At 38.6% G+C, this 12,501-nt stretch overlaps 1 protein-coding gene across 1 annotated transcript in view; it reads right to left on the reverse strand.

Moving 5' to 3' along the window:
• Window positions 1–12,501, reverse strand: part of LOC120480869 (NACHT, LRR and PYD domains-containing protein 3) — a 165,447-nt gene that overhangs the window by 93,703 nt on the left and 59,243 nt on the right. Inside the window, exon 2 of the mRNA XM_089126978.1 lies at window positions 11,682–11,960. Within this exon, the coding sequence (XP_088983104.1) occupies window positions 11,682–11,940 (259 nt within the window). The 5' untranslated portion in view covers window positions 11,941–11,960. The remainder of the gene's footprint in view (window positions 1–11,681; window positions 11,961–12,501) is intronic.

Below are 12,501 nucleotides of genomic sequence, written 5' to 3' on the forward strand. Positions count from 1 at the left end.
TGTAGTTCCCATTACACAAATAACTACAGCATGTAGTGAATTTCTGCTATATTCAAATGAACCACACTTATACTGCAATTGTGTTTACATGCTCATCTTACTCTGATTTAGGGGTGACCCCGAACAGTTGAAGATTCGATGCTTCGATACGAGGAGCCAGATTCGACTACCAATCTCATGGCCGAATCTTTGTAGAGGTGTAATGAAACGAGGATCGGATCATGCCACTTTGGGTATATGAGTGTGCTCAATGTCTGATTTCACATAGAACCATCGGTTTTCTGTCATATACAGCCTATTGTGATAATGCTGTAAATAAAAATGTAAATGCAAAGAAAGAAGCTTTTAATAAATATCTTTAGCGTGCGTGAATTAATCCAACCACCCCTGTGACCGATTTAAGTTTCACTTTCGATCCGTGACCGACAGAGGAGCATCTTGTCGGCAGAGATTTAAATCTTTAAAAAAGTCTGGGATAAGAAAATATAAAGTGTGGATGCACACCATCAGAAAGGATATTCGCCAAGGCTGGATTTAGCATCAGGAAACCATGATTGCACTTCTGCCGGCCAACGTTAAAGGGTTAGTTCACCCAAAAATGAATCATTAATCATTAATTACATTAATTACTCATTAGTAATTAAAAAGGAGGCCTATAGGCTAGTAATTAATACTAATAAGTCATTAATTACTCACCCCCATGCTGTTCCAACCCCGTAAGACCTTCGTTCATCTTCAGAACACAAGATATTTTTGATTGAATCTGAGAGCTGGATCAGTCCTACATAGACTGCCTAAGGGACTGGCTCTTGACGGCCCATAAAGTCATTAAAGAAAAGGTTTAAATATTCCATGTGCCTACAGCGGCTCAATTATAAGTTTATCAAGCGACGAGACTACTTTTTGTGCGAACAAAACATAAATTACGACTTTATTCGACTATTCTATTACTTCCTTATGGGCGCATGCGCGAGAACTGAGACGAGGACGTTCTTCTCCTTCGTGTACTTTTTGTTACCGGCTGCTCACCGCTTAGGAGTTTTACCGCCCCCTACCGTATAAGATGATAATAAGGCACACTGTCGTTTTTTGAGAAGATTAAAGGCTTTTAAGTGCACCTTATAGTGCGGAAAATACGCTAATTGAAAAGCGTATGTACAGCGCGCATCTTCCTCTGCTTGTAAACAGAAAGTTTTGCGCTTCCAGCTATATCATCATCTTATACGGTAGGGGGCGGTAAAACTCCTAAGCGGTGAGCAGCCGGTAACAAGAAGTAGACGAAGGAGAAGAACGTCCTCGTCTCAGTTCTCGCGCATGCGCCCATAAGGAAGTAAGGGAATAGTGGAATAAAGTCGTTATTTATGGTTTTTTTTCGCACAAAAAGTAGTCTCGTCGCTTGATAAACTTATAATTGAGCCGCTGTAGGCACATGGAATATTTAAACCTTTTCTTTAATGACTTTATGGGCCGTCAAGAGCCAGTCCCTTAGGCAGTCTATGTAGGACTGATCCAGCTCTCAGATTCAATCAAAAATATCTTTATTTGTGTTCTGAAGATGAACGAAGGTCTTACGGGGTTGGTACAGCATGGGGGTGAGTAATTAATGACTTAATTTTCATTTTTGGGTGAACTAACCCTTTAAGAAGTTGGTTTTCCTCGGGACATTCTAAAACGCTTAACGTGAAAAAACGTGGTGTGTACAGAATTTTTATCTTTTTATATATTACTGTCTCATGCTACATTCACACCAGACGCGAATAGAGCGTCAAATTCGTGCCTACCGCATCTAGTTACACGCTTGAACAGTTTGAATCCATTCGATCCATCCGTTGGCGTCCATCTTTTTACACGGTGGCTGATGTTGATCGAGCATTCATCGAAAGAGTCACCGCTCTGTATTTGCTCTGGAGAGCAGAACAGCGGCGTAGGAATCATCTTCATTTATTTGTATGCACTAAAGTATGCTGGTTGAGCGTCTGGCGCATTATGCGCAAATGACTTTATTTAGTGCTTTTTGTGCATTCAAGCGCTTGTGACTCGAGTTGAATTCGCGCCTGCCGCTCGAGTTGAAAAATTTGAACTTTGCTGTCAATTCGCACTGCGTTAACCAATCAGGAGCCTGCTTGCTGCAATCACATGGTAAAGTGACGTGATAAATGGGGACAGGCCCGCTTTTCAGCTTATAATATTATTTTATATGTTTGGCCTCAATTAATTATTTTATACGTTTGACCTCAATAGATTATTTTGTATATTTGGCCTCAATAACTTATTTTGTAATTTGACAATGCCTGGTGAGGTTCTAATACACAACAAAGCAAATATTTTATCACATAACTTGATTTCAATATATGAGACATATTCATTTTGTATTGAATGCAATTTTTTCTGTTTCTTATTACTTGAAACATTATTATTCTAATGTAAAGACAACTAACATGCTCTCTAGAGCAAATACAGAGCGGTGACTCTCGATGAATGCTCAAATCAACATCTTGTAAAAAAGATGGCCAACGGGTTTCAGATTTCGCTCTTGACGCGCGAATGTATTCAAACTGTTCAAGCGTATAACTAGACGCGGTAGGTGCGAATCTGACGCTCTATTCGCGGCTGGTGTGAGCCACATTAAACGTTTTTCATGTTAAGCGTTTTAGAATGTATTTTATCCGCGCGCTCAATTTGAAAAGACTCAAACGGACACAGGCCGAGTGAAAGTCTCGGTTTGTTTCTCGATCAGGTATGGGTAAAAGTGATTTCAAAACATTTCAGCCGGATTAATCTAACTTTCAAGTGAGGAACCATTAGCACATTGGTTACTGCCTTGAATTATATGCATGGCACACTTTTAGATATGTATGGAAGAGAGAGGCCGCACTTTGCATATACAGTTTTATTATACACAAACGCGTTTCGGCGCGTGCCTTCTTCAGTGTGCAAAAGAACAATACCTTATCCAGTCTTAAATGCCCACACCAGTTAACACACCCATAATCACATCAACCAATGATTTAGAATGATGCACGTGTTACCAATGAATCCATTAATGACAGACAAAGACACATAAGATAGGCTACAATATGTAATACAATTCTCATAGTATATTTTAAAGAAAACAGCTTAAAGATAGGTCCTTGTTCATACCATTGGGAATACATGTGTTGAAATTAAAAATATACCAAGCCTCCCTTTGGAGGAGGCGGTTCTCACGGTCTCCCCCTCTTGAAGACCGACCAACACACTCCAGACCCATAAATCTAAGCATATTGGCATTGTGTCCCTCAGAATTAAAATGTCTTGCAACTGAAGATTTCTCATCATTCTTTCTAATAGCACACTTATGCTCAAAAATTCGGGTCTTCAGTTGTCGCTTCGTTTTGCCCACATAAAGAAGCCCACAAGGACAAGTCAATAAATACACAATAAAGGTAGAGAGACATGTTTATAGACTCTGCCTGTTTTTGGATGTGTAAACGTATTGTCTGTCAGCATAAAGTACATGCAGCACAATTCAAACACTTGAAGTTACCGTGAGGAATTTTGAAAGGGAAAGACGCCTGTGGATGCGCAGGAAGGTGCGAGCGCACTAATCGATCTCTCAGGCTGGGTGCTCGTTTATAGCAAGTTCGCGGTAAGTTTTGGAACGTGTGTCCTATGTGAGGATCGCTACTTAAAATGTGCCAATGACGTTGCACGATGTTCTTTAAACTATTCGAGATATGGCCATAAGTCGATACACAGGTGACCGGGGTGTTATTTGATTTTACCTGATCAGTGCGTTTAGTCATCAAGTCAGTGCGCTGTACACTGCGCGCGCGCTCTACACAATCACGCACTAAATTGTGTGTATAGCCCCTATCAATAAATCTTTGACACAGCTCTCCTGCTTGTCGCTCAAAATCTTCATCATTACTACAAATACGGCGCACTCTCAGCAGTTGACTATACGGTAGACTACGTTTAAGAGAGGGTGGATGGAAACTCTGATAGTGTAAAAAAGAGTTACGATCAGTCTCTTTTCGATAAATTTCAGTCTGTATCGTGTTGTCCAACTTTTTCACTAATACATCCAAAAAAGGCAGAGTCCTGCAGTCATAGGTTAGTGTGAATTTAATCGAGGGCAATCTCGAATTTACATAATCATGGAAAACAATCAGTTCATCCTCCGAGCCCGACCATACAAAGAATATGTCATCTATATACCTATACCATACTTTCAAATACTGGTTAAAAGGATTAGATTCGTAGATAAAATCTTGTTCGAATTTGCCCATAAAAAGATTGGCATAATTTGGCGCCATGGGTGAACCCATGGCAGTGCCTTGAGTTTGTAGAAAAAAATTATTTTGAAACATAAAATAATTTTTTTTTTTTTATAAGAACTTCATGAGTCAATGACAACAAAACTTTTTTAGATATGAATTGTTAAACTATACTTTGTCACAAAATGGAGTTTTTAAAAGTGAAAGGGTCAGAGAGATACTTATTTAGTAACACACTACTAAAGGCGGGCATACACTGTGCGATGTCTGTGCGATTTTAGCAAGGTACCTACTCACACTGAGCGAGTAAATCGCATGCGATGCAAAGCCAAAGTTCAGGATTTATGTGCTCACACTGTACGGTCCGATCGTCGAGCTGCGACTTCACTGCTCACACTATACGTGTAATATCTGCGATAACCCCCTGGATTGCGCCTATTTACGTGTATGTATCCAGAGATATTGTCAAAACAAGCATCTGCTATCAGTATCAAGATGATTTAGTATTTTCAATTTATGCATTTAATTATTATTAGTATTATATTATCATTATTAGGGGAGGCCTATAGGCTAATTTTATTATTAAATTGATCCGCTATTATAATTAATTTGCCACGCAATATTTTCACAGCACATAACCAACGTGCTGTGAGGATAATAAAATATTACATAATCTTACTCGTCATTAAAAATTGTCTAAAACATTTAGGTCGATTACAATGAATTATAGGCATATAAAATAACTATTAACCGCCTATAATATGTCCGAACATTGTCATAATTAATCATCAATGAAAATTAAAAACAGGTTTATTTCAAAAACATTGTTTGAGAAAAATAATAAAAGAGGTGTTACATATCAGGTGGCTTGAAGACGGTGGGTAATATTATCCATTTTGCAACGCGAACAACTGGAGGTAAGCAACAGTAATTTGTAGCTAGTTTGAACTACAGAACTTAAAGATCTCCCTCTTTTCGTTTTTATTTTAATTTTATTTTGCTGCAGATGAAATGGTTAAACTTCTGTTTTCGCGCAGGTGCAGTGAGGGAAAAAACACTGAGTTTAGGGCAATCGGTTCGTAGCTTTGATTCAACTGTGCGATATAGTCACGAGGAGCGACCAAAATTTCTGACATGCCAGAAATTCATCCGACCATCCGATTGTCGATCGTGAGAGGTTAATCGCCTCTCGTTTCTCCCTGTACACTGCACGAACACTGCACGACAAACGGCGCACGACAAAGCTGAAAATCGGTCCGACACGAAAAAGAGTCGCACGAGTCAGAATTCGGCTCAAAATCGGACGAAAATCGCATAGTGTATGCCCGCCTTAAGGCTATCTCTTAAACAATTTCGAACAGCTCTCATATTAACAACTATCCAAACTGTTATAGACCTAAAATAGCTTTTGTAGCCCTATGTCACTCTTAAATGACAGAGAAAAGGACAGAATCAGAGATTATTTCGAAAATAGAAAATTGTACTTTGCATATTATAGGCTACTGTAAAAACACATAGGCTAGGCTAATTAAAGTTGATTAGTTGATCATTATGAAAATTATTTTCATTTCATGAATACAGTGACCAAAATGATCACATACACAGAATCTTGTTCAAAAAGCCTAATACACAATGAAATCAATTCATGAAGTTAATAACATTAAAGATTGGTTTTAAAGGAGTGTCTTTTATTTTACCTACTAAACTTAAAAAAGGTCAACACAAAAAAGGTTTTATAAAAGGATAAACCTCATATTTCAGCATTTAAATCATCTCTATAAAAAGAATAGAGAGAATAGAGTCAATAAAGATACATTCCTGACATTTATAATGTACAGTAGCTTATCTTTTATTATTAATAGTAAGATTCCCACCACAGAAAAACGCTTGCTGTAGCTCTGCTAAAAGATTTCTTTACGGAGAAGAGAAAAACACCCAAGTGTTTGGGTGCACGTGCACTTCCAAACTGAAAAGTTTATGAACGCATTTCCCGTGAGCGCATAATGAGCGCGCTTCCCGTGAGCGCATAGGCTACGTTCACACTGCAGGGCTTAATGCTCAATTCCGATATTTTGAAAAAATTAGATTTTTTTGCAAGGCCGTTCACATTTCCAATTAAATTGGCCTTTTGTGATCTCCTGTGTGAACGTGAACGTGAAATGACCCAGAAGTGACCCGCATGTGCAGAAGAGTACTCGACGTCAACGACGTCACTTGTTGTTTGCGGAAGTAGCTAAATGGATGTCTTACAGTGGAGCTCGTTTAGCAATATTAAAGTTATTTTCACAACAGAGCTAGCACATATACAATCTTCTCGTTTTAAGAAGAAAATTAAACAGAGAAACGTGTGGGTGTGGAGTCGCAGCCAGGAGTGGATACTGATGTGAGTGGCTTCACTGATACAGAATTCATCAGTAACTTCCGAATGACCAGATCCACCTTCGATTATGTTTGTGAGCGCCTTCGATCAACTCTGTCACGGGAAGAGACACGTCTGCGGTGGCCCATAACAGTGCAGAAACGCGTTAGAGTTGGAGTGTATTGGCTAGCTACAGGTGCGTGCAATGACGTGCGGGTCGGATAAATGTGACCTGGCCGTTCAGATTGAAGTCGCATTACAAAAGATCGGATACATATCGGATTTGGACCATATACCCAAGTGGCCTGGGTCGCATTTGAAAAGATCGGATCTGTGTCGTTCAGACTGTCATGAAAAGATCAGATACAGGTCGCATAGGGGCAAAAAAAGGTCGTTTCAGCCTGCAGTGTGAACGTAGCCATAATAAGCATGCTTTCCGTGCGCCTATTTGAAATAACAACCTCGAGCGCGCAAAAGACACGATACGTGAACTAATCAGGAGACCCCCTTGACATCGCTTCTGTGCACGGCACCTTCTCAGCAAGCAGAGGCGCCATTGCCAATAATTGAATCGAAATGATAAAAAATAGAAAACTTTCGCGGCACAGAGGATTTTTTTAACTGCTCGTGCCGCCCCCCATGTGACATGAAGAAATGTCGCCCGTGCCTAGAACCGCTACTGGCGTTTATTGTTGTTTCTGCAGTTAAAAAGAATTTTATTTATTGATCACTCAGGGTTATCTAATTTAACTATCTGTGGCTTGTGTTTTGAATATATGTTCCCCTTTACTTCAGGCATTTTGCACACATTTGTTCTGTATCTTGTGACTTGATTCTGACTTATTTCATTCTGTATTTATTTATTAGAATGGTATATTCTGTTCTAATTTAATTCTGTAAATTAATTGTTTATTTTTTCGGTGCATTAATGTTGCGCTCTGTACTTACAGCCTGCTCGTACAGGCAATTTAGCCGATTTAATTGATTGTATGTGAAACGCAAATCATGTCTGCACTGTGGCCTTTCTGCAGTTATTTATGTTATTTCTTAGTTTTATTGATCCGAAATGTTTTTATACATTTTCTTCTATATCTTTGTGTTATGTTCTGTACATTGTGGCTTTAAAATGTTAAAGATCCGCCCCTACCCCCACACACATGATTCGACTATAGGCAGCTATTGACTACTTGACGATTCTGATTCGACTATGAAAATCCTTAGTCGGGGACACTCCTACACCAGGGTTCTCAAGTTTTATCAAAAGCTTGGAGTGAGATCACATGCGGTTAGGGGAGGAGCCCAAATGAAGCCCCGCCCCGATCACCGCCCCTCAATTTTACCCATTGTTCATAATTAACCAGCACAAATTGACATTATAACAATTGGTAAATCTCATAAATGACAGAGCAATTCATCACAACAAAAATAGCCTACTCTTTAATGTTATATTAATAAAAATATTTAAAAAATTACAAAAAATATAACAAATTGCTCCAAACAGATTGGAAAAACAAATCTTTTTGCATTTTGAATGTGTCTGGTCGGAATAGTATAATGATTTATTGTGTGGTGGGAAATTGTGAACAAATGGGCATATTAGAATATTAAAGTGTGTGTGGGTGTACACAAATATCTTTTTGCTTTTTCCCTGACATCTTTGAAAAATACAAATGCAATGGCAATAATTAATGTATGTTTTGACCGGATATAAAATATTACCCAGAGCACTCTGCTTTAATACATGTAGCCTTAATGTAACTAGAACTATTAATACAGTATAATATATAATTTAAAATAAAATGAAGAAATACATCTTCATTCCTTCCCATACCTACCCACAAACATTTTCCTTATATAGGCTATTCAGGTAATGTAAGCCAAACTGAGCCAAAGCTTCTGGCCTGGTTGCAAAGTAGTTGTAGAGTTTTTGACTGCATCAATAATAATGTATACGATGGGCAACATATTAAATGTTCTACACTCTTAGAAGAAAAGCTTCTATATAGAACCTTAAAAGGTTCTAAAGCACTACGTAGGCTATTTGGAACCCCTAAAATGCAATGCATGAATGATCACAAAATTCAAGATATTAAAAAATGTAATTAATCAATATCACACGAAGAGTGCCATTTCACTTTTTATCCTTCAAAAATCAGCATGATTAAAATGGGATATTAAGTTACTACAACAGTTTAATAAACAATAATTTAATTACAACTGCAAAATGTTGCAGAATAATGTAATATATGAATGAATAATAGCCTATAAAGAACCTTTGTACCAAAAGGCTTCTTTCTTGTCATTATCATCATTTTATTGGATAAAAGGTCCTTTGCAGTTGAGTAAAGAACCCTATGCTACATATATAGAACCCTATTTCTAAAAATGTTAGACAAGCTTTCTTCCCTTCTCCGTCACGACGTGTGTTCGGCGATTGTTGTTGGTTACCTAGTACGACGAGAACAATCCGTCAACTTCGGTGTGTTCGCGGCGCACGTCTACGTTGCCTAACGATTAGCAACGAATGCAGTCTCCGAGAGATACATGCTGGCGGCAGGAAACTTCGCTGTGTGCCTATGGCTCGTATACAACGTTTTATATATAAAGCTTGCAGGACATCTTGGTTGACGTTGCCTTTTCAGCGTGAGAAATACCCGGTGTGGCGTGTGAGCGTATCAACTGGTTGAATTGCGTGTGTCTCACGGCCAATGCGTGAGACTTGAGAACCCTGCCTACACTGATTATGCATATGGTGATGGAAACACCTTGACTAATGCTTACTTGAATGCAAGTGGTTTCAGAGTATTTATTGGATTGTCACTATTGGACTAAGATCAAATTTAGGTGATGCATTCATTAAAAGCTTAAACATTGATACCTAGACATTAGACTTTATTAGGGTTAGGTAGGGGTTATTGAAATGAGCCTTCGCATGTACAAGTTGCTTGCAGAAGTTTTGCAGAAGGTTTTTAGTAGGGCTGCACGATATATCGAAAAATTATCGTTATCGCTTATTATAATAGTATATGCAATATTCGTATCGCAGAGAGGTGCGATAAATTACAGTTATTTTATGTGCTAAGCATTTGTGTGTTGCATGCATGCATAGGTTGTTTATCCAAAATCGACCAATCAAATGGGGCCTTACTATCTTTATACCTGCTTCCCCAGTAGGTGCTATTATGCTATTGGCTAGACCGGGCCCAAAGGGGAACCTTGTGGCTCAGAGCAAAAAGTGAAAAAATAAAAACTAATGGCGGGAGTAGAGACAAGTGAGGAAAATGACAACAGCGTAGAACCTGTCCCTAAAAAGAACTATACGTCTGAAATATAGCAATATTTTGGCTTCAATAGAGAAGAAGTGTCACAAATGCAGGAACTGTGTAATAGAGGTCTTCACAGTGCACCCAAGACCCGTACGGGTTCGGGTCTATATTTTAAATGATCAGCCGGGTCCGGGTCGGGTCCGAATCTATTACTTCGGGTCCCAGGTCTGTTTAACATTGTGTGTAATACCAACGCATTCTCGTCCTTTAGCGTCATATAGGACGCGCTGTATGACAAAATGGCGAAATACTACTCACATGGCACCCGTTAACGTTAATATAACACGCGCTGAGAACGGGCTGGTAATACACGTGCGATCGGAGTGCAATCTCAAGCGCGTGTCGTGTTTCTATGGCAACCAGAGCAGAGCTTCCGCCAAACCGCGCTTTGCATTTTCTTCAATGTTTATAATAATATAAATGAACCGTCTTGTTTAATATTAAAGTTTTGGTGGTCAGATTCAGACTCAATGAAGAGCAGAGAGCACAGATATGATCAAGCTCAACAAGCAATCGTTATTATAGTTCAAAAGGGCAAACAGTTAAAGTTATTATGCGAGTTAACTCGAGTCAGAATGTACATGTGCAAGGCTGCATTTGTCATCCATCACCGTGACATCAAGTGGACTTTTAAAGCTGAAATAATGAGTGGATTAAATTTGGAAAAACGAGAGAAATAACATGGATGCATCACAGTCAGTCAGATAGACTAACGTTACAAGGAAGTGAGACGACGGCTACTAAAATTAAATAAGACAAAAAGTTTTATTTTTCGCAACTCGTGTGAAATAATATGTGACAATCGGGTCCAGTCGGGTTTGTGTCTTCCTGCCGGGTTCGGGTCCAGTTTTCAAATAATAGACGCGTCCAGGTCGGGTCCGGGCAGTACATTTATGGCATTTCTCGGGTCTGCACGGTTCCATGAACTGCGCTGAGGGCTTTCCATGATGACGAGTAAGTATCAGCAAAAGATTAATTGATTTCTACCCCTTTGTGTTACCTTTACTTGTAGATATATTTATGGAGATGGTCATGGAAAAATGTGCTTACATTTTGAGCGTGTTTGCTGCGCGCCTGAATTTGAAATAACGAATTTGCAAGCGCAAAAAAAACCCGCTATGTGAACATAAGTGACGGTGTCACTAAGTCGTGTGGAAAAATTGTGGCCACTATGAGAGGAAACTAATCTCCACAGTCATCTGAAACGCAACCTCAGGGAGCTATATGAAGACACTTATTCAAAAAGTGTAAACCCACATCTACCAAAACTGCTAACGAAATGCCAAGTAACCACAATAGAGATATTCTACTGAAGATCACAAGAATATCTTTTAAGGCTACCTGTTTATTTCAATATCATCATTATATATATATATATATATATTTTAAAGGCTTAGTAAAAATAGCTTTTCTTTGGTAAATGTTATATCGCAAGAAATATCGTTATTGCAATACTCAACAACAATATCGCATATTTTCCTGATCGTGCAGACCTAGTTTTTAGACCATTGTAAACCATTTAACCATTTGTAAAATCAGACATTGTTCTATTAAATGTACCTGTATACGATCTGCTGCTATTCTTCTTGGCCCTATAATTGTTGCTTGCTGCTATATTTCCTTGTTTCCATGTACAGGCGATGATTGTTATTTACACCAAATCTCTTTTGAAAGAGCTTCAACAGCGGAAGATATTGCCTGTCACTTATATTACAGTCACAATAAATTAAACATTACCTTGCTTGTGTTTGTTCTCCAGCTGCTCAGCCAGATCATTCTGGGTTATCTTCCTCAGGATCTCCACTGTGATCTTCACAGCTTCTTCTGGTCCGAAACACTCCACCATCTTATCCACAGTTTTCAACCTATCTGCTTTCTCCATTTCACACTTTGATATACACTTATGATTATTTTCTAAGGTCCACTGAAACTTCTTCAGATGATCTTCTGTCAGGTTCTCCAGTGAGTTTAGAAGCTGCTCTTTAAAAGACGCCATCGCCACTCACAGATTCACAGCTGCGAGATAAAAAGAAAAATATCTGAAGTAGTTTCACTCCTAACATTTGGATCTAAGCACTCAAATGTTATTTGGATTATGAAATGAAGCTGTGATTGAATCTGGACTCTCATCATTGAACTCATGCAAACTTTTTTGTTAAAGAAGTCCTATAATGCTCTTTTTTTTACAAGATAACATAATAACACAAGATAATATGAGTCTCGGGTGTCCCGTGGAATGGTTCTGTGAAGTTTCAGCTCAAAATACCCCAGGTCAATTATTATGCTCTTCTGTAAATGACCATTTTTGAGTGGAAGCAAAATTATGATGTTTTTGTGTGTGTCTCCTTAAATACAAATGAGCTACTGCTCCCCACCCCCTTTTCCAGAAGTGGGCAGAGCAATAAACAAATCATCTGTTTGGTCTTGATCATCATCTCTGTCGTGGTCATAATGAAATGTTTGTTCTTTCCATTTGATTAAAAAAGCCTTGGCAATTTAAGCTTCTGATATATAGTTTTCTGAGCGCAAATTCACAAAACCACAATTGGTTATGTCT

Source organism: Pimephales promelas, chromosome 24 (assembly GCF_988280905.1).
Source record: "Pimephales promelas chromosome 24, fPimPro1.hap1.1, whole genome shotgun sequence".
NCBI lineage: Eukaryota > Metazoa > Chordata > Actinopteri > Cypriniformes > Leuciscidae > Pimephales > Pimephales promelas.